General features: G+C 43.8%; 1 protein-coding gene across 4 annotated transcripts in view; it reads right to left on the bottom strand.

The window, feature by feature from the left end:
* Positions 1–1,812: 1,812 nt before the first annotated feature.
* Positions 1,813–24,344, bottom strand: part of LOC121545198 (partitioning defective 3 homolog B) — a 219,767-nt gene continuing 197,235 nt past the window's right edge. For all 4 annotated transcript variants that reach the window (XM_041855667.2, XM_041855666.2, XM_045216430.1 and 1 more), the window contains one exon: positions 1,813–2,584. In XM_041855667.2, the coding sequence (XP_041711601.2) occupies positions 2,221–2,584 (364 nt within the window). In that variant the 3' untranslated portion in view covers positions 1,813–2,220. The remainder of the gene's footprint in view (positions 2,585–24,344) is intronic.

Below are 24,344 nucleotides of genomic sequence, written 5' to 3' on the forward strand. Positions count from 1 at the left end.
ACGCACGCTTAACTCGGGTCGGAATCGGCCACAATATGCCCTACGGACCCTGGTCAAAAACAGTGCACTGTCAAACACACTGACTAGCCTCGGTGGTAATTAAACACTAACTGATAAAATGAGCTCTCCCAGATTCTAATTATCCTCATTTCAACCTCTATTTCAACCAATCAGCCAGATCTTCCTTTTCTGTGGGAGCAAATTGGGTGGTAATCACTTCAGCGCTGAGATCTCCTCAGTCTTAATTGTTGAGGGTGATTCAGTCTTTATTAGCAGTAAGACTGGGTCTGAGTCCCAAATGGCACCCTATTCCCTAAATAGTGCAATACTTTTGACTAGAGCCCTATGAGCTGGTCCAATGGGCCCTGATCAAAAGTAGTGCACTATATAGGGAATAGGGTCCATTTGGGAAGCACCCTAGACCTCTCTGTTATCGTAGAGGGCTAATTTATCTCGAATGGGAAGGCTAAACTGGGTTGAGAATCTTAATGAATCATTTGGGCTAGATGAGTCATCATATTGGTGATTTATAATCGTGATCATTTACATAACTTCGTGATTTCATCATCCTGTAAATTGAGACAGCTAAATTGGTGAACAATAAATTAATTAATCTTTGCATACTGTATATGATCATTTACAATGTATATTTAATGCAAAGCATAATATAAAAACATGCGTTTACAAACAAAAGTTAAAATGTATCGTCATTAACGTACAATATGACATGATATGGTCAGCGTTGGGAATCTTTACCATCACACAAGGGAAATGATATCAATGGCGAGAAAGGATAATCCCAGTGCATACGAGTAACATGTTTAAGTGTCTCTCTTAGGCCTTCATCTCTGGAGACTGTGGCAATGTCCCAAATGGCACCGTATTCCCTATTTAGTGCACTACCTTTGACCAGGGTTCATAGGGCTATGGACACAACCCATATGGGTTCTGCTCAAAAGTAGTGCAGTATATAGGGAATAGGGTGCCATTTGGAACACAGACCATGTGATTAATAAATATAGTTAGTCAACACAGAGCGTACCTTTTCATTTGTTCAACAGCGTCTTTGTGATAACATAACCCAAATTTGACATAGCCGTTTTAATCATAAACACCACACACATTAAAATTTACTTAAAAAACACATTATGGGTGGCAGAATTTTGTTATAGGCAAACAACAGTTTATGGAATGTTTTAGCAAAGGCCACAACCAAAACAAAACAAAAAACATTCAAAAAAACACCCACATCTAAAAGGCGGATGGAAGGGACATGGCAGGAGGGCAAAGATGCTTCGATGTTGACTTCATTTCCTGTTCCTCACTTCCTGTTCCTCTGACCTTGTTTCTTAGGATCAACTTCCTGTCCAGTGTCAACTTCCTGTCCAGTCTTTTTGTCTTCCGTTATCTAGGGAATATGGTGCCATTTGAATCGAAACCCTAACTTCACCATCCCTAGCCTCTCACTGTTGTTGCAGAAGGGGAGGGGCCTGTTTTTAAGCTTGTGCAAAAAGTTTGTGCAAGCCAGCAACCCTGCAAGATCTCGGCTGGTATTCAATTAAAAGTCTCTATCCGATCTGTACATTATTACTACCTCCAGTCATTCGGGACCCCTGTGAATCTAAAGTCATTATTTACATCCCCACACATGCATAAAGAAACACACACATTTCTAAACATGTCACTATACATACTGTACATCCAGTACACATATAGAACTTTACTGCTTCTGAAACATGTCTGCAGCTGAGAGGAGTGGTGTTCGATGATGGCCTGTTCCAGAAACCACCCCTTCAAATGGCACCCTATTCCCTACACAGTGCACTACTTTTGACCTGGTCAAAATAAGTGCACTACATAGGGAATAGAGTGCCATTTGGGATGCGACCCTTCCCCTACCGCTTTGATGTTTGTAGATCTCAAAGCCCTGTAAGCAGTATGGCTCAAGCCCATTGGACATCTAGTTGGAGCCTTATTGCTTACACCAATCTGATTCCTTCAGATCTGCAGACACCAAACGAGGTAGGGGGGCGAGGATGTTTCCAGACAGGGGGCTGTAGAGAAGGAACGAGTGTGTCTGAGTTCGGGTTGCAGTAATCAGTAATCTTCCCAAAATAAGGTCAGAAAACCTTGGAATCGCCCAACCAGTATTTTGGAAAAATCTGGGAATTTGGGGAAATAATTCTGCAACCCTAATCTGAGTCCATCTAGCTATCGCACCTACACTGCTCCGATCATGGCGTTCTTCTGGCGTGGGTCCGGCTGCCTGCCATCCCTGTAGCCGCCGCCGGAGCGATCAGGGCTGGCGAAACGGCCGGGGCTGGCGTCACGGTACCCACCCCTGCCCACTGTCTCATAGCGGGGGTTGCGGGTGCCTGTTGTGGGGGGCACATCTTGGCGGTGGGCGGCCCGGTGCTGGTGGGGCAAGGATGGGTAGTACCTGGGGTCCACCTGCGGGGGCGAGATGGCCCGGGGCAGGCTGGAGGGGTGGGGCTGGGCTTCTCTAGGGGGGTAGTAGTTGTCTCTACCAGGGTAACCGGGTGCTGTCCTAGACTGGATGGGGTAGTCCTTTGGGTCCGCTCTCCTGCGACACACGACACACAGTACAGAAACATTAGATAGTGTAGACCATTTTCCCCCATCACAGCAGTGAAGGTAACCAGCCACCTGGTCTGGTCATTGTCTGGTCTCTCTGATTCTGGCCCAATACATGAATAAAAATGTTTTCAGTCAACTTGTGTGTGTGTGCAAGTGTGTGTACGCTTGTGTGTAAATGCTTATATCTGATTGAGTGTGTGAGTGCGTGTGACCCAAGGGGTAGAGCAGTAAGGAGGCTGCAGGCAGCTGGGTGTCTCCGATTCCCTCCCAGTGACTGTGGGGTGATTAGGGGGCTAAGCTCCTGGGGTAAGGAGACACGCAAGGCGACTCACAGAGGCAGGATGGATCACCTTTCACAGCCCCATTCACATTTTTCCCTGCTCACGCTCTGCCTGGGCTACGTTACACACACAGCCAACAACAAGAACCAAAGCCCAAAACTAGGCCTTCTCCCAGATCAGATAGAGGTGACAGTAGAGGGGAAACTGCACTGGTAAATTCCCTGTCCATTTCCATACATGCATTTGTGATACCAACATGCTTTTTACACACACACACACACACACACACACACACACACACACACACACACACAAACACCTCTCCTTCTCACACCCTGTCCAGCCCAGCAGTGACCCCAGGCCAGTGAGATCACATTGCACATGTATGTGTGTGTGTGTGTACATGCATGAACGCGTGCACACGAGTCCCAAATGGGTAAGTGGGGCCCAGTACGACCTTTCCATGGATAGGGTGTACTTCACTAATCTTCAGCTGCCTCTCCTGACACACACACACACAAACACACTCATACACACGCGCACTTCCCCAAAGAGGCATTATTCACACATGACCATAAACCACATCCCACCGCCAGCTCTACATCCTCTTTGAGAACAATAAAGTGTCTGGATCTATCTATTCCTCAATCCAGCCATCCCTTCATCTTTGGACGGAGAGATGGATAAATGGATAGATGGGATGCTGTGAAAGGGTCATTTCGGAGCAGATTTGGCCTGTGTAAGCTGGTGGAGAGATGTTTAGGCTAGTGGGGAGATGGAGGAAAAGGGGAGTGATGTGGAAGCCTGTTTGGGTGGCTTGGTGCTGGGGTGAAAGCTCAGGTGCTCTCCCTCCCTCAACACCCCCGCTGGCCGGCTGCTAATCACTAGTGATGAAACCTCTGGCTTTCATTTTTCTCTCCTTCACATCTTTCTCACACTCCATCTCTCGCTCTCTCCCTCCTTATCGCTTTTCTGGGCCCTTAGTGATGTCATAGGGGCCTCTGTGCTGAATGATAAGGGACCACCTGTGTGTCCGTGTTTGGGTGGTCAAGTCTACATAAACCACATGCTGTTGATATCTGGCATGCCTAGCCCCACTATAGTTCTCAGAGATCTCCCAAGGGAAGCACACACACACGACTCGTTATGACACACAGTCAACAGGTGCAGAGCCAGACACACTGAGCATGCCTGTGAGTGGACAGTGAGAACACTACTCTCACTAACGCTAGTAGAGATAGAGAGAGAGGAGGGCACAAAGAGAGCTTTCAAACTGCATGTATGCGAGTGTATAGGTGATTGTGGATTAGTGAATTCTGCTATTTCAGCCACACCCGTTGTGGACAGGTGTATAAAATCGAGCACACAGCCATGCAATCTCAATAGACAAACACTGGCAGTAGAATGGCCTTCCTGAAGAGGTCAGTGACTTTCAATGTGGCATCCTATGACCTTTCCAACATTTCAGTATGTCAAATTTCTGCCCTGCTAGAGCTTCCCCGGTCAACTGTAAATGCTGTTATTGTGAAGTGGAAACGTCTAGGAGCAACAATGGCTCAGCTGCGAAGTGGTAGGCCACACAAGCTCAAAGAACGGGACCGCTGAGAGCTGAAGCGCATATCGCATAAAAAACGTCTGTCCTCAGTTGCAACACTCACTACCGACTTCCAAACTGCCTCTGGAAGCAACGTCAGGACAATAACTGTTTGTCAGGAGCTTCATGAAATGTGTTTCCATGGCCGAGCAGCCGCACACAAGCCTAAGATCACCATGCGCAATGCGAAGTGTCGGCTGGAATGGTGTAAACTCGCCGCCATTGGACTCTGGAGCAGTGGAAATGCATTCTCTGGAAATGTGTTCTCACGCTTCATCCTCTGGCAGTCCGACGGACTAATATGGGTTTAGTGGATGCCAGGAGAACATTACCTGCCTGAATGCAACTGTAAAGTTTGGTGGAGGAGGAATAATGGTCTGGGGCTGTTTTTCATGGGTCGGGCTAGGTCCCTTAGTTCCAGGGAAGGGGAATCGTTAGGCTACAGCATACAATGGCATTCTAGATGATTCTGTGCTCCCAACTTTGTGGCAACAGTTTGGGGAAGGCCCTTTCCTGTTTTAGCATGCCAGTGCCCCTGTGCACAAAGCGAGGTCCATACAGAAATGGTTTGTCGAGATCGGTGTGGAAGAACTTCACTGGCCTGCACAGAGCCCTGACCTCAACCCCATCGAACACCTTTGGGATGAATTGGAACACCGACTGCGAGCCAGGCCTAATCGTCCAACATCATGCTCTTGAGGCTGAATGGAAGCAGCAATGTTCCAACATCTAGTGGAAAGCCTTCCCAGAAGAGTTGAGGCTGTTATAGCAGCAAAGGGGAGACAAACTCCTTGATTTTGGAATGAGATGTTCAAGCATGTGTCCACATACTTTTGGTCATGTTGTGCATGTAATACAACCTGACAGAGGGAGGTGTGATCCTATCCACATGGGCCAAGTGAACGCTACTAATAACATGCAATGTAATGAATCAGACTCACACCTCTCAACTGTCTATACTCTATGGCTGCATCCCAAATGGCCCCCCTATACCCTATATAGTGCACTACTTTTGACCAGGGCCCATAGGGCTCTGATCAAAAGTAGTGCACTATGTAGGTTAAAGGGTGCCATTTACATTTTTGGACATAGCCTATACCATGCAAACAGCCCTTGAGATGTGGCCCGAAAATGGGGAGAAGGGGTGTGTTTGGTGGGGTGTGTGTTTATGTGGTCTGTGTGTCTCTATGCGCTGTGTCTTGTGTGTGTGTCTATGCGCTGTGTGTTTTTGTGCGCAATGACATTTGGACATAGTTTCCGCCTTACGACAAGGAGGAATTTGGCCCTGGTGAGTGAGGGGACTATTTGCACCTGCCCAAGTAAACGGAAGGAAATTAGGCCCTGTGGTTCTTATCTGACCCCCAATACCCCCTACTGGTGGGAGGGAACACAGTTGGTAGCTAGCAACCAGGTTGCTTGGAAGGGATCTAACCCATTCTCTGGAGGGTCCATAGCACTTACTGACAATCTGCATAAGTGTGTGTGTGTATGCGTGCATGCGAGTGAGTGTTTCAGTTTGTGCTAGGGACTTTCCAAAAGAAAGGACAGATGGATGGATAGACATACACACAGACTCACACACAGCAGGCTGAGCACTAGAGACAGAAGCCAGACCAGGCTGGTTTCTCGTTAAAGGGATACTTGGGATTTTGGCAATGAGGCCCTTAATCTACTTCCCCAGAACTAGATACCCATAGATTTCCATTAATTGCGCTAACGCTAGTTAGCAATGGCTCGCAAAACTACCACTAACTTCATTCATACTGGACACAGAGACATAAAAATGGTATCCACAAGTTCATCTCACTTTGGGGAAGTAGATAAAGGGCCTCATTGTCAAAATCCCGAAGTATCCCTTTAAAGGAAAACCATTAGGCTGCTATAGAGAGGTTACTTGTGTTAATCAAACCAGCCTAGATAAACATTGGGGAGAGGGCTTTCACATAGACACGCATGCACACACCCACACTTAAAATGTCTCTGTGTTTGCCATCACTCTGTGTACTCTATAGTGACAGTGTACATTTTAGTATCAGTTACACTTTGCAGCACTGTATCCCACAGAGACCTTTACCTAGGAGTAACACGCACTAAAATGAGACTGAATAGCATCAACAATTCTACCAGATATCCTGGTGGCCAATTAAAAAGAAACACAGATCTAAAATACATTGTCAGCCTTGACTAGATCTTTCCGTCTGTTTTGTGACTTCACTGGTCTGGTCAGTGGTCAGCGGTCGCAGATGGCCTTTGTGTTTCGCCCCCCTCTCTCTCTCCCGGGGAGCTCAAAGTGTGTGTTTATCCTTTGTTTTATTTATAAAGCCATTTATTTATAAAGCCATGATTTCATTTTCCACAAATGCCTGTGCCTGCCTCGGTGACTGTGGGAGAGGGAGAGAGGAAGGGATTGGGGGGAAAGAAAGAGGAAAGAGAGAGAAAAAGAGAGAATGATAAAAAGAGAAAAATAAAGGATAAACAGAGAGGGAGACAGAAAGAGAGAGAGAGAGAACGAAAGAGGGGGAGACCAAAAGAGTGAGACAGAAAGAGAGCGAGCTCTCCAGGCAGCCAGAGCCCACTGACACGATTGCCTTTATGAAAGCTTAACGGCTAAACCAGTTTAATTTCCAAAACACTGATTTCATTACGGGCCCCTCTGTTTCATCGGAAACAGAGTTAGCAGGGTCCTGCATTTACTTAGGATCAAAACGGCAACACACTGCAATAAAAGGGAGCAATGATGCGCCAAACAAAAAAGGTCAAATCCCTTCTTAACAGGTTCCGCAGAGACTTGAAGAACAGAATAGGACCCTATTCACAAAGTTTCTCAGAGTTGGAGTGCTGATCTAGAATCAGTTCCCTCGTGTCCATTGTAATAGTATTCATTGTGATCATAAGGCACTCCTACTCTGAGACACTTGATACATACAGCACCAGATCAGGTCCCGTGTTAAGGGGCATCGTGAATGAGGAAGACGGTATGGAAAATCTACGTTTAAGTCTTCTCTTGGGTCTGAGAAACCTAAAATGACTTAGAATGCCAATAAAGGTCAATGAATTGAAATGAGAAGAAAGGGATAACATAGTTTTTATTTTATATATTTTTTTCTTTGTTTTCTTTATCCTTTTTTGGGGGGTTAAATCAGCTTTAATATTGCAGATAGATTGTAACTTCCATCAATGTAATTGTCTGCATCACTTCCAATCCCCCATATGTTTTTTTTCGCAAATATATATATATATATATATATATATATATATATATATATATATATATATATATGCGAACCCACTACCCTGGCTTGTAATGCCAGGGTAGTGGGTTCGATCCCCGAGACCACCCATACGTAAAAATGTATGCACACATGACTGTAAGTCGCTTTGGATAAAAGCGTCTGCTAAATGGCATATTATATTATTATACATACATATAAATACATATAAATATTACCTATTATATATAAAGGATTACCAGGACGTGTACTCTGAGCATGTGCTGACCAACTGGCAAGTGTCTTCACTGACATTTTCAACATGTCCCTGACTGAGTCTGTAATACCAACATGTTTCAAGCAGACCACCATAGTCCCCGTGCCCAAGGACTCTAAGATAACCTGCCTAAATGACTACCGACCCGTAGCACTGACATCTGTAGCCATGAAGTGCTTTGAAAGGCTGGTCATGGCTCACATCAACAGCATTATCCCAGAAACCCTAGACCCACTCCAATTTGCATACCGCCTTCAACAGATCCACAGATGATGCAATCTCTATTGCACTCCACACTGCCCTTTCCCACCTGGACAAGAGGAACACCTACGTGAGAATGCTATTCATTGACTACATCTCAGCATTCAACACCATAGTGCCCTCTAAGCTCATCACTAAGCTAAGGATCCTGGGACTAAACACCTCCCTCTGCAACTGGATCCTGGACTTCCTGACGGGCCGCCCCCAGGTGGTAAGGCTAGGTAACAACACATCTGCCACACTGATCCTCAACACGGGGGCCCCTCAGGGGTGCGTGCTCAGTCCCCTCCTGTACTCTCTGTTCACCCATGACTGCATGGCCAGGCACGACTCCAACACCATCATTAAGTTTGCAGAAGACACAACAGTGGTAGGCCTGATCACCGACAACGATGAGACAGCCTATAGGGAGGAGGTCAGAGACCTGGCCGTGTGCCAGGACAACAACCTCTCCCTCAACGTGACCAAGACAAAGGAGATGATTGTGGACTACAGGAAAAAAAGAGGACTGAGCACGCCCCATTCTCATCGACGGGGCTGTAGTGGAACAGGTTGAGAGCTTCAAGTTCCTTGGTGTCCACATCACCAACGAACTATCATGGTCCAAACACACCAAGACAGTCGTGAAGAGGGCACGACAAAGCCTATTCCCCTCAGGAGACTGAAAAGATTTGGCATGGGTCCTCAGATCCTCAAAAAATTCTACAGCTGCACCATCGAGAGCATCCTGACTGGTTGCATCACCGCCTGGTATGGCAACTGCTTGGCCTCCAGACCGCAAGGCACTACAGAGAGTAGTGCGTACGGCCCAGTACATCACTGGGGCCAAGCTTCCTGCCATCCAGGACCTCTATACCAGGCGGTGTCAGAGGAAGGCCATCAAAATTGTCAAAGACTCCAGCCACCCTAGTCATAGACTGTTCTCCCTGCTACCGCTACGGCAAAGCGGTACCGGAGTGCCAAGTCTAGGTCCAAAAGACTTCTCAACAGCTTTTACCCCCAAGCCATAAGACTCCTGAACAGCTAATCATGGCTACCCGGACTATTTGCACTGCCCCCCACCCCATCCTTTTACGCTGCTGCTACTCTGTTAATTATTTATGCATAGTCACTTTAACTCTACCCACATGTACATATTACTTCAACTACCTCAACTAGCCGGTGCCCCGCACATTGACTCTGCACCGGTACCCCCTGTACATATAGCCTCCCTACTGTTATTTTATTTTACTTCTGCTCTTTTTTCTCAACACTTTTTGTTGTTGTTTTATTTTTACTTTTTTGTTAAAATAAATGCACTGTTGGTTAAGGGCTGTAAGTAAGCATTTCACTGTAATGTCTGCACCTGTTGTGTTCGCGCATGTGACCAATAAAATTTGATTTGATTTGATTTGAAATACATATCATTTTTAAAACATATTTATCTTTATTACTTTCCAACCCCCACTACCCCTTCCCTAATTGGAGTAAATAACAAAGCTTAGGCCTCTACTTCCAGCTTATACATACTATATACATTTTATGTACAGTCAATTTTACAATAATTCTATTTTGTTTGTTTTTACTCCTGAACTTCCTCTACCCTCAACCTCGCTGATGGCGCAGTGGTCTAAGGCACTGCATCGCAGTGCTAGCTGTGCCACTAGAGATCCTGGTTCGAATCCAGGCTCTGTCGTAGCCGGCCGCGACCGGGAAGACCCATGGGGCGGCGCGCAATTGGCCCCCAAGCCATCCAGGGTAGGGGAGGGAATGGCGGCAGGGATGTAGCTCAGTTGATAGAGCATGGCGTTTGCGAAGCGCCAGGGTTGTGGGTTCGATTCCCACAGGGGGTATAAAAAAAAAAGAAAGTATAATAATAATGTGACTAACTGTAAGTCGCTCTGGATAAGAGCGTCTGCTAAATGACTAAAATGTAAAATGTAATGATGTCCATCGGTATGCCATATCTTTCTAACTGTGCTCTTTTACAAAAAGCTCTCAACCTATATACTTATTATGGACACAGTATGCTTTTAAATTAGTTACCTTGTTGTTATTAGTTGTTGTTAGTTGTTATTAGTCCCATCCTTCAGCTCCATTCAACACCTCCCATCTATCTCTGTAAACATCCATATTGGATTTCTATTTGCCATATATTTTTCAACTGTACGTGAGTTCACAAAAAGTCAACCCTTCGTATTCTCATTGCTTCTACAGATTGTAAATTGAAAATTTTTTTTTTTGCCATAAGTATTATTATATTATTGATCGATTGACTATGACTTTTCAGAAAACCCAGTAGTGCTATCTGCAGGGTTAGCTCCAGGTAAATATTGCAATCCTTCAGCCATTCCTGGACCTGTGTCCAAAAACAAGCTACAAATGGACAGTACCAAAACAAATGATCTAATGATTCTGTCTCTTCGCAGCAAAAATCTGCAGAGCTGGGAAGATTGTATCCCCCATATAAATAACATTCTATTGATAGCAAGAATTTTGTATAATAATTATAAGTTTTGAATCCGGTGTCGTTTATCGATCAGTTCATAAACACTATGCCATGGAATCAGTACGTCAAAAATCTCTTCCCAACTATTTTGCAATCTATATGGGATGGCTGTCAATCCTTTGGGTCCTTAAATGAAACTGGTATACTTTTATTTATCACAATTTTCTTTAACCAATTATGTTCTTTAATGCAGGGCCGACAGACATGAGAGACCAATGCTCATGTGCTGATCAACCATTTACCCATCATGCACCTGTTCAATTGACATACAATGCTTACGTGGGCATCTGTCAGAGAGCTAAGTCATGCTCACAAGGGAGAAAACGCACACAGCTCCAATCACGGATCATTAGGAGGAGAGAAGAGAACACGGGTCAGTGGGTCGGAGATAGGTGCCGTGGAACTACTGAGCTGAGACCAGGGAGGTTAAAGTCAGGGGCAGAGTGTGTGTGGTCAGACTGGTCCTCAGGTGTTGAAGACACGTAGCCTTGCATTGCTGAGATCAGCAAGCTTTGTGAAGACGTTTACATTACTACAGTAGCTCTGGAGTTAAAGGGGATTGGAAACACTTTAGGAAGTAAATCTAAGCAAAGAGATGTATTCAATCCACTAATCCTAAACATGTGCATTTCACATAAAAACATCTCTATAACCAATAGTATTTTTACATAAGGCGCAGGCATTAGGTCTATGTCTTGAAAAGAATTACAGCAGGCTAGATTGACTAAATTAACTGGTTTTATTCAAATTCAAACCCTATGTAAATGCCTCTTGCTTCTGGGTATGCGCGCTTTATGGAAGAAATGACACACGCCGTACACCTCGTCCAATTCTCCCTTGTGCCCATTGGGTGAACTGGCAATAAACTGCCAGCCTGTATGCTCTACAAACAAAATCATAAGAAAAGTTAGTCTGATACCGAAACTCAATCACAATGTATTTATTATGAGCACGCCCCATTATTGGTTAGAATGAGAATTCATGAATCATGATGCTGTCTCGCGATTCGAACTCTTCTAATCAAAAGCTGAATGTGTTACCATTGCGCCAAACAGCGCTGGTGATAAATATCGTTATAGGATACTGATTATATATATTGAGCACCTACCCACTACTGAAATTAACCTTAAACAATATATAATCAAGCAACATTTCAGCAATTCTTTAACAAGCATACCGGCTGCTGACTGGTCGAGTAACCTCTTCTGCCAGGGAAGTCCTTCACAAGGATTAGTGACACGTCCAATAAATACGTCGCCATCCAGACCGACTGACAGGAACCTCTGACTGGATGTAATACAGCCGCCATCCGCTGGGATTTTGTGCTGGATCGCCACCATCGCTCTACAACACACACAATCCTACTCTAGCCATTATCTGGCAGCATCCCCACTTGTCGTAGTAAATATATAATGTTATAGCTTGGTCTGACTAAAATCTTGTGCATGACCATCTTGTGTTGGGCCTTTTGTATTTAGCATGCAATGTACAAAGAACCTATCTTGTCGGCCTTATCAGCAGGTGGCTATGGACAACACCCACGCCATAGGTCTCTCAGTTCTCCCAACTCACGACTTCTTGCTCTGAGGACATACACACACACACCCCCCACACACACACACATATACACACACACACACACACACACACACATCATCACTTGTAAAACATACACACACATACACACACACACACACACACACACATACAGGCACGCACACACACACACACATCATCATTGTTAAACATACACACACATACACACACACACACACACACACACACACATACACACACGCACTTACACACACACACACACACATCATCATTATTAAGCACACACACACACACAAAAACCCCCTTCCTCTTAAGGGCTGAACATCTGAAGACACAGAGAACCCGACTCAGAGCCAATGCAATGGAGGTGACCCTCGACCAACTCATCAGGACCAATCAGAAGATCAGAACTACTAGAATCAACCTACTTTATTTTATTGTATAAAATGTCAGCACACAATGTTTAGGGCTCCAGCTTTCTCTCAGATATCTCCTCTACGAGATTGTGACGAACGGGTCCGTGCACGCGATTTACAGATATCTTTACCTCTGAATAAACTGCCTTATATTATACAATTATCCACCTTGTCCGAAAGTCTCTACTCGGTCTCCGTTCTCCAGTAAACTTGTGATCATCAACAAAATTGGTAGCAGAGGGTGGTTTTCTAACTCTGAATTCGGTCCATAAAAGTTGATAGAGACAGGAGAAAGTAAGTGAGACGGATCTGAAAGACTGGTGGACCTGTATTGAGGAGCAGCGAATCGAAGCTCGCCTCAGGAAACTGATCTAAACCGACGTCAATACAAAGGATGCAGCAGAACCTGTTAAAACAAAATCGCATATTGTAATGCAGGATAAACCAAATTCATGATCAGTAGTACTGGCGTGAGTATGGATTACTGTTAAATTTATAACATATCTATTATGACTCAAAAAGGCACATGTGTAAAGATATCTGAAATCTTAGGCTTTTTTACTGTTGAAATGTGACTCTCTAGAGAGTGAGTCTAGTTACAGTGGTTTACAAGAGGAGGACCCGACTTTTTATTTTCGTTGAATTGTGATTCTCTAGTGAGGAGTCTATTTACAGAGGTTTGGTTCACTAGAAATGGACCCTTTTATTTTTACTGTTGATATCTGAAAATCTTAGGTTTTTACTGTTGAAATGTGACTCAAAGAGAAGAAGTCTAGTTACAGTGGTTTTATTTTCTGTTGAATTGCGGCTTGTCTAGTGAGAGACTGCCATTACGAGGTTTTGGTTTCTGCACAAGCGATGGACCTTTTATTTGATCCACAAGAGAAGGATCTGGGTGACTTGATGAAAAGATTCAGATAGTCGGGTTGAGTTAATTCCGTGAGAATCCAAGTCAGAAAGGTTCTCCCGACTAGACGCCAGTTGAATGGTTTAGAACGACTGGGAGTCTCCTTGAGGAGAATCAAAAAATAATAAAAATAAAAATACAGAGTTCAGATAGTGTCGGGCAATTGGTTGACGTGGCACTCAAATATATGTACTGTGAGGAACTCCAAACTGAAATTGCGTGTGTTGATGCTGATATGTAACATGAAAAAAATGTAATTGTTGAAATGATAACCTGAATGTTGTGTAAGATTGGCCGTTTCATGAGACTAACTAGTTGATAACTTTTTTAAGAGGACCAACGAGTCCTATTTTGCCGGTGTTATGTGAAGCGCTGCGCTAAGAGCTGAATGGTACTTTTCCCTCTTGTGGTGTTGGTATTTCACCTAAATTCTAAAATTAAATTATACAATTATTTTCAGGAGCACTGAGTTTTAGATATATTCTTCCAAAAAGGGGCCATTTGATACCTTTTTGGGAAAAATATAATAACTCGAATACACAGAAAAACAATAATAACTTTAATATGACTAAATAATTCCTAAAATTAAATTGATACATTATTTCTAGAGCACGAGTTTTGCTAATATATTCTTCCAAAAGGGCGATTCTGATACCTTTGGGAAAATATATAATAACTCTCGAGTACCTGAAAGACAACAATAACTTTTGCAAAATAACTTCCTGGGATTAAATTGATGATTGTTTTGGGAGCGCTCGGTTTGTTAGAATATATTGTTCTAAAAGGGCGGTTCGAACCTTTGCTGGTAAAATATATAATAATTCGAATAATTGAAAAACAATAATACCTTTTGCAAAATAATTCCTAATAATAAAGTATTGAACATTTTTTGTGTACGAGGGTGGGACATCAGAGATAAATCTCAGTCAGCGCGCCAAGAATACATTGCTGGATTCCCGGTCAGTGACGGCTAAGAGCACCAAGATAGTCAAAAAAAACTGCTATAACCAGTGGCAACCACTACCGTCCCAAAACTCAAGTTTAATGAATATCTAGATCAAAAAATACAGGACAGAGCGGGAGTGGTGCCGGAATGGTTTTTAATTCGATCTAAAAAGTTGGTGCGAGAGGAAAAGGCAAATCATCGATCTAAAAACAGACGGAAGAGTGACCTGCCAAAATCCTGGAGAAATCAACTATTCGTCTTGGCTCAGGAAACCTGATCAGAGCGCCTCTTCTAAAAAAGGTATGCAGAGCCTGTTAAAACGAAATCTTGCATATGTATTATAGACCAATACCAAATTATGATCAGTAGTACTGAGCGTGAGTAGTGAATACTTGTTAAATAATTTTCCATCCTAATGAATTAAGGCATACATGAGATATCTGGTACTGTGTTTTATACTAAGGAATTAAGGAATAAGGAATAAGGAATAAGGAATAAAGATAAACGTATCCAGAATGTGTCGGAACTACTGGATTGACGCATTGGTGGATAAGATTTGACCCACAACTAGATTCCTAAAGGGACCCAGTTTGAACTGAGACCTTTCGCATAAATCCTATTAGGGGAGGTCCACCCTATAGGTTGCGGGAGGTAGAAGTTTAACGTGGCAGAGTTCTAGACATTAGGTGGAGGGAGAGGTATGGTTTTGAGGGACGTCTGGACGCGAGATAAACTCGAATCCATGCTTAAAACAGATACATAAGGTGTGTAAAGGAGAAATGAGGCAGTGAGAGAGAAAGAGGGAGAGTTGCGAGGAGGGGCTGGAGAGAGCGAAAGTGTGGCTTTGGAGCGAGGAAAGACTGGAGTTGGCTGGGAACACCACGGGTGATTATTTGAGAGGTGCCTGTGGGTTTCTGACGAGGGATAGATGGTAACGAGAAAGTAGAGATATTTACATTTGCATTTTGGTGATTTGGCAGACGCCTTGTCCAGGAGCGACTTGCGCAGGAGGATGGGGGTTGAGTGCCTTGCTCGAGGGCACATCGGGCAGATGTTTTCGCCCGGTCGGCTCGGGATTGGAACCAGCGACCTCTCTGGTTCTTGGCGCGCGCTACTGATCACTAAGCTGCCTGCCGCCCCATATGAGTTTAAGGTTGTGGCGTTGTTTGATCATGTGGATAAGGTTTAATTTGTAATCGGACCATAAATAAAGTGGTTGTAGAAGTAATGTATAGGTAGGGGAGAGCCAATAGGGGGCTCCATTGAACTATTATGGTTTATTTGGCATTTCAATGGCATAAGGTGAAATCGTATGCATGAGGGGAATTGAGTTATGTATTATTATAGTATTATGGATCACCCGTAATAAATAAACTGAACCAAACAAGACGTTACTACAGCAATAGAGAATAGTTAATGTTGTTACGTTAGTTCTTAAACCCGAAGTGATAGAGGAAAATGCAGGAACGCTGTTAGAGTGTGTTTTATTTAGGGCTACTAGGGTGTTTGAGACGGAAGGGCTGGCTAGACGGGGGGTGATGACGTGGCTGGATGTGCGACGTGAAAGTATTTACTTTGTGAGAATCGTAGATGGTGTGGAGTGACTGGCGATGTCCCTGGTTCGAACACAGGTAGGGACAGTAGACAAAGCTTTCGCAGTGGGCTATATACCCTAGATTACTATGTGGATGTGAAAGGTTGAATTAGATAGCTTAAATAGGAAGTATTCTAGAAAAGTCTATGAAAATATGTTATAAGGTTACCATGCGCTCTCCCGAAGGAGCAAGGGGAGGGTGAGAGACAGTACAGTTCAGATGGTAGGAACATTATTAAATGTATGCTAATCAACGATAGCAAGCATTTGTTTTATTAATTAGGGCATTAATCAGAGAGAACAGTTAAATAAATTGAATAGCGAACTGAAATGGTTTAGCGGGAAAATATAAATGTTTGGTACATGTAGCAGAGTTAGGGGTAATCAATTAAATAATAATTGTATACTCGAGGAATTTTGAGTGGTTTTATAGATTAGTTATGAGAATTAGAATTGATACAAACAATTATTGATGGGTTAAGACTGGGGATAACCAGGAGAAAGAGATTCAGCTCATCTCGTTGGAAATGTTGCCAAGGGCTAGGGGAGCAGTAGTGAAGATCCCGAGGCCGTATTTAGGTCATAAAAAGTGAGCTTACCACAATTAAGGCCTGGCTATTTGTTTGTTTTTCAAATTGGGTTTTCAAATAAAAAACAACACACCTAGATGATGTTTATAAAAAGCCTTGTTTCAATTTGGGGGTTTTCAGCAGGTCAAGGGTTATAGGTCTTAAAGGTGCACACAGTGAATTTTATGGATTTTTTAGGTTTTGGCTGAGTTTGGGGGATATATATGATTTCTTATGAGAATGAATGTCATGAGGACTTAATGAACACTTGGGATAACTAACATTTATGAAATATTTAGAATAATGGCAATTGTTTAGTATACTATGGGATTAAACAGTTCGAAATGATTTCAATGGCCTCTGAACTCTGTTTTAACATTCTGGTGTTAATTAATCATCCACAATAGTACATTCTAAAGGCATGAGAGGAAGACTTTAAGATAGTTAGTTTTAGCTAAGTTGAGGGTAATTTAGTAGTACTGTGAAAATTGTGAAGAAGATTATAATTTGGTAATAATATATTTGATTTTGAACCATAAATAACAGAAGAGAGAGTGGAGGAATGGCAATTGGATAATGAAATACCAATATTAACTAAAGTGATTGTTTAGGTAGGTGGTAATATTGACACATGGTTAAATCAGTGTCAAAGAGGGGGATGGTTGGATTAAATATTAAATATATACGAAGGAGAGGACAAAATACTTTATTAAATATATACGAAGGAGAGGACAAAATATTTAAAAAAAAACCAACTGTATGATAGTTTATTAACCACACCTGTATGTCAGAGGTTTTGTGCCCCACAGGTGAACTAAAGGGAGAAGGTGACCCACTCTATCTAACCAGGAGACTGAATCGGAGGCCTGGCGGGAAGGGGCCCCTGACCAAGTACTGCCTTTGCCAGCATGAATAGCTGAGAGATCCATCTGGGTGCATGTCACACACGTACAAAACCAGCTACACCTGACTGAACAAACACAGAGTTAGGAGAAAGATCCGATCACCACTATGGTTCGGGGTTGCCTCCTTAACGAAGATTCCCTTACCCTGTCTGATCATCCCTGTGTGAGTTCGATAGGAAGGTAAAGCAATGGGTTGGCCTCTGGCATCTGACATGTTCTCAGGGCAAGGGGTGGGGATTCACAGGTCTCCCCCCGACGGTAGGTAGCTGTCTGATTGTGGGGGGCCATATTCCTAACACACATGGACCCTCCTGTTTCAGCCAGAAGTGGTAGTTAACCTAACACAAGTTGAAAAGGCATAGGAGACAGCTAGACGTAGGGGAAAGGGGAAATTCTAGAGTAAACCTCTCTGAGGGAGGTAGTGAGACCGGGGCTGTGATAGAGATAGTGCAAAACTATGGACCTGGAGGAAGTAGTACAGGTGGAAACGGGTATAGAAATCTTAACCTGTGGTTGGAATGGATTCAGTATACGGAAAAAAACTATGTCTAAAGAGGACTGTTTTGCCTGTAGGACAGCCAAACCAGGGATAAACAACTACTCCGTTCCCCTTGACAGGCTTTAACTCTCTGTCAGGTTTTTCCTCCATGCAAGCCACCTGGGAATGTGGTGAAAGAGTCTTATGGTAACTTGCACTATCTGTTTCCCCGATAACAAAGTCATCCCGACCTGGGTTGCCTCAGTTTGAAGTCACAGGGGATTCTTATTATTGTTTTCTAGGACTAGTAAGGATAGGATACAGGGTAGGGCATCTTAGCTCCTGCTCCCACACAGAGAATGTCACACCTAAAGAGACCATGACTAAACTCTCTCCTCTTTGTTGCAGCAAGAGGATTATAGGAGCCAAAACCAGGCCCGTGCTGACATCTGATGGATGTGTGGTGATAACTGATTGTGAACTCACCTACATACGCAAACAATCAAACGTGTCAGAGATTGGTGAGTTGTCACATAGAAAGTAGGACCTCCTCCCGGGATCCTTTGATGAAAGGATATATATTGATGGGATCCACAATCAGATCGCAGCTGGGTTTGAATCAAGTATTTTCTGGTGGTCAAACAATTAATAAAAATGTAGATTGGATAAATTATATTTAATATAACCAGCAAAATATTTATTAACCACACTCGTGATGCAATAAAGGGGATTAGCTGAGCAGACAGCGGCAACTAGCTTAATGACATGGCAGAATAGAATAGCTTTAGATATGCTTTTGGCTGAGCGGACGGGTTTGTGTTCTGTTTGGATATATGTGCTGTACTTTCATCTCCAACAATATAGAACCGGACGGGGCCCGTGACCAAAGCGCTTGAGTGACCATCACCACGCTGGCGAACGAACTGGTTGAGAACTCTGGTATTGATAGCTCCATAAACGGTTGGTTTGATAACGTATTTGGTAAATGGAAAACTATTGTTGTGACTATTCTGGGTGAAGTTATGGCCTCTATGGGTATACTTGTTCTTTGTGGATGTTGCCTTATTTCCCGGCTGAGTGACTGGTTTGGTGAGTACTCTTCTATGGTGGTTACTGGATTTCTGACCCTAGTAATTGTGTTTTTGCTGTTAATGTGTTGTGCTGCTTGCATCGTCCCTTGTCTCAGGAGGTCAGTGGTAGGAGTGGTGCAGGCGTCAGGTATGATGCTGTTGTTACCGGCCCAGGATGATGCAGGTGACTCTGCCACTGACTCTGAGACCAAGCTGGATGATCCATGTTTTGCCTAGTAAAATACATACACGCATTTATTTTCAGTTCTTGCTCATTTATTACCTTACGTTTTTTACTAACCACTGTGATTGTTTATTCTTCCTGATGTGAAGGTAAAGGATTCCTGGGTGGCTGATAGCCAACTCAGTACATGTTAGGTGTAGGGAGGAATAGAGGGTTAAAATTATTATTTTTATTTTCTATTAACATTAAATGTTGTGATTTAATTTCCATATCCTGTTATTCTTAAGGGTGATTATACTCTGTTTAGAGTGACACCATAAAATTGTTGGGTTTTATTTTTTGGATCTGTATGTGATGAATAGCTTGGAAGGAATGCATTAATGAGGAGCACTGTACTGATATGGATTGTTTCACATAACAGGCTGATAAGAACACTCTCTCTTTGTTGTCTGTGAAACTGTCTTGAACATGGGTACATGGAGTACAGTTTTTGGGGGCTCGTTCCTTTTTTGGGTGCTGACTGTTGTACTATTAATAAAAACGTCGATAGAATTAACTGCATACATTAATGTTAAAATTAGGCAATTGGACACAACAAGGTTTTGAGGCGGTGCATGGCCAGTTGGCTGCAACCTCTCTCATGGCTTTCCAAAATCGTATTGCTGTCGACATGCTCCTGGCTGAAAAAGGAGGAGTATGTGCTATGTTTGGTGAACAATGTTGTACCTTTATTCCCAACAATACAGCCACAGATGGCAGTTTGATAATTGCCCTGGAAGGGTTACGAACTCTTAATGGTAAGATGAAGAGCCACTCAGGGGTGGACACTTCAATGTGGGACTCTTGGATGGATGCGTTTGGTAAATATAAAACGCTTGTTTCTTCTATACTTGTATCCATCTCAATTTTGCTGCAATTCTAGTGCTTTGTGGATGCTGTTGCATTCCATGCATACGGACGCTGACAACCAGGATTATAACCACCGCTATTGATCCATCATCCTGCAGATAACGGTCAGATGTTTTCCTTTGTTGCTATTGACGATGCTGACCAAGGATATCTGGATGATGAATAGCATTTAAGCTTTTTGTCACGTCTCTTGTGAGACGTGAAGAGGGGGGAATGTAAAACTTTATCTTCTGATAAAGTTTTCCCTATTTTGCCAAATTGCAGCATTTCAGCTTTATGTCACGTCTCTTGTGAGACGTGAGGAGAGGGGAATCAAAACTTTATCTTCTGATAAAGTTTTCCCTATTTTGCCAATTACACTGTTAGCTTGTGTCACGTCTTAAGTTTTCCTTCTTTACTGTTACTTGGTCACGTCTCTGGGGAGACGTGAAGAGAGGGATTTGTCGTAGTAAATATATAATGTTATAGCTTGGTCTGACTAAAATCTTGTGCATGACCCATCTTGTGTTGGGCCTTTGTATTTAATACAATGCACAAAGACTTCTATCTTGTCGGCCTTATCAGCAGGTGGCTATGGACAACACCCACGCCATAGGTCTCTCAGTTCTCCCAACTCACGACTTCTTGCTCTGAGGACATACACACACACACCCCACACACACACATATACACACACACACACACACACACACACATCATCATTGTTAAACATACACACACATACACACACACACACACACACACACATACACACACGCACACACACACACACATCATCATTGTTAAACATACACACACATAACACACACACACACACACACATACACACACGCACACACACACACACACACATCATCATTGTTAAGCACACACACACACAAAAAACCCCCTCTCTCTTAGGGCTGAACATCTGAAGACAGAGAACCCGACTCAGAGCCAATGCAATGGAGGTGACCTCGACCAACTCATCAGGACCAATCAGAAGATCAGAACTACTAGAATCAACCTACTTTATTTTATTGTATAAAATGTCAGCACACAATGTTTAGGGCTCGCCTCTCTCAGATATCTCCCTACGAGATTGACGAACGGGTCCGTGCACGCGATTTACAGATATCTTTACCTCTGAATAAACTGCCTTATATTATACAATTATCCACCTTGTCCGAAAGTCTCTACTTGGTCTCCGTTCTCCAGTAAACTTGTGATCATCAACACACTCACACCAGTTTGTGTCACTGCTACGCCGACCCTCTAGCTGAGGTGTTTAAGGCGGTATATCTGTGTCGTTACTGCTACGAGAACAAACTCTTTGATCTGGGGCAACGATCGGTTCAAACATGAACTGCTTCAGTACGTTTATTGGCTCCCTAACTAATTATTTCATTCTCTGTAATAAACTCATTCTCAGAGTCGGTAAATTCAGCCATTTTGGGAGTTCCAAAAAGTTATCTCCTGCCAGTGAAGCAACAATGCCAATATGGCGATTTACAGTTACAGTTAGCTTCCATTCTAAATCCTAGTGTTTCCATTCCCCTTTAAATGTGCCCTTCATACACCCCCCCCCACACACACACACACACACATCTTCTGCAGACCCCAGCTGATGAGGGTAATATCAGTCCTCTATCTGAAGCACTGGCCACCGGCTGCACATTAATCACACAATTATCAGCCCGGCGACCACCCCCTCCCGTACACAACCCCAGATCAGCAGCCTAATCCAATCACCTATGGGCCATGGGCCGTTCTGATTGGATAACCTGGGGCTGAGCCGTGGAGCCCATGACCCAGTGCTTCAGATCAGTAATGACCTTAATGTGCTCCATATGGGGTAGTGTGTGTGTGTGTGTTTTACCCCTCCCTCCCACTCACTCCCTCTCTCTCCCTGTCCCCCCAAGCACCAAAACCCCAGAGTAGGGAAAAGCTGATCCCCACTACAGGAGCAGGGGTTGGGATGGGGTGGGGGCAGGATAGTGGGGTACCACCATTCCCCTAAGGCACTGGACTTCCAGACGTGCAGCCCCATCCCCAACCAGTGTCGGCTCCTTCCTCACAAAAGACAGGCCAAATGTATGCTAATGCAACACAGCCGCACAGCAGAGACACACTCATTTGAGAGGAAATGGCTTTCAATGAGCTGGGCCCGGGGGGATCTGCGCAAAGTTCAGCTCGGTTTGAAAAAAACACATTTATTTCACTTCCCTCTCTTCACATCTCTCTCCTTCTTTCTGTATTTTTCCCCTCCAAAATTCAGAAATACATCTCTCAACCTCCCCATCTCTCTCTCTTTGTTTTGTCAAATTCCGGGAATAAATGTAGGTCCCCCCATCTTGGTATTGACGCTTCGGGGAGATGTAGTGTTTCTGGGGTACAGGGCTTGTGTTTCATCCTCGAGTGAACATCTAAAACAAGAGAGCAAACATACAAGATTTGGAATGAATCATTCGGAGGCAGTGCTTGCGGCACTTTCTTTCTCTTTGTTTTGGTGCTGAAGACGTGTTGCTCCCAACCAGCGGTTTAATGCCCTGTCACTCTGTGTACTGTAGTCTCACACAGAGAGTGGAACAAATGCTTATGGGGTTAACACCTATAACTAAAACCAGAAGAGAGGGCTAAGCGACAGCTCTGACATTTCTCTCGACAGTTCATTTAACCGCCTGCGATTCCGACGCCGGTCGAAGTTGAGAAATGCTGGTCTAGAAGACTCAAGACCATGTTAACCCTCTGAGCGCAAACATAAGCTTTGACAATGGAAGTGAAGACGTAGCTAAACTAAGATAACTTAACTTAGTTAAACTAAGCCTTCAGGTCTCAGGCAAGGTACTGTATTGTTACAGCACTGGCCAAAGCAATGGACGCCCATGATTTCAACTATCGTCAACTGCCACAAAGTCCCCTCAGTCAGTGCCAAGCTGCTACCACCAGTGCTACTGTAACAGAGGTGGATTGTGTGATGACCAAAAGTTGTCTGAGTCCTGAAGACTTGTGTTAGCGCCCCAAACTAACACCTAGGCTTTAGCTCAGGGGGTTAACAGTCTGAGGAGCCTTTGTGAGTAACCATGAGTTATGTAGTCTGAGACGTGTGTTAGCATAAGCTTAGCATTAGCTCAGGAAGGGCCTACACACAAAGGCTTTAGCTCACAGTCTAGTACAGACACAGTTCTCCAGACCCAGTCAGTCACACTGCTCCTGTCAGTGTATGCTCTGTTTAGTTTTAGTATATCTCAGTCTGAGAGTGGCTCCGCTCCCTTCTCCCTGGTGTCCCCTCATATCAGCCGGAGCAATAACCCGTGAAATGACTGCTCTCTCCGCACGACTCCACTGTGTGCCCTGGTTGTCTCCAAGGCCCACCACACTGCACCGATCTACGGGGTGTGTTCTCCTGGTCTGTGTGGTCTGGTTAGCGCTGGGGACTTTAACACAGCAGAGTGTGTGGGGGGTAGAGGGGAAAGAGTGTGTGAGTGTTTGAGCATGTGTACAGCATGTACTAAGTCTACATGTGTGCACGTGTGTAAGTGCCATTTGACATGAGGTTGTTGAGTCAGACGGATAGAGTAACGTTGTAATTGTTAATGATAATATATGCCATTTAGCAGACCCTTTATCCAAAGCGACCTACAGTAGAGCGTGCATACATTTCCGTATGGGTAGGTCCCAGACGGAATCGAACACACGACTTTGGCATTGGGCCGTGCTGTACTAACTGAGTCGCACAGAACCGCATCATGCTCATGCATAATCCAGGTGGACGGACCTCTGTGGCGCAGAGAAAGGATCCATCCTCCGTCTATCCTTTCTGTCTCCCAGGAGCTGATCAGGGCTACTCCCGGGATGAGGAGGCTCTCTCAAGGTAAACACTACAGATTTAATTATAAGCTCTAAAGAGGATTACTCTCTCTGCTGCCGTGTGTGTGTTGTATTGATGGTGGCTTAAAACAGACAGCAAGACAGACAGACAGACGTGCATGCACACACGCACCATGGTTGGCAGTCAATTCAGGAAGTGATTTGAAATATAAATACAGAAATGTAAAAACTTTTCAAATAAATAGCTTTTACTTTTCAATTGATTGAGAAGTCATTGAAAATAAGTTAATT

This window comes from Coregonus clupeaformis, unplaced genomic scaffold (genome assembly GCF_020615455.1).
Source record: "Coregonus clupeaformis isolate EN_2021a unplaced genomic scaffold, ASM2061545v1 scaf0708, whole genome shotgun sequence".
Lineage (NCBI taxonomy): Eukaryota > Metazoa > Chordata > Actinopteri > Salmoniformes > Salmonidae > Coregonus > Coregonus clupeaformis.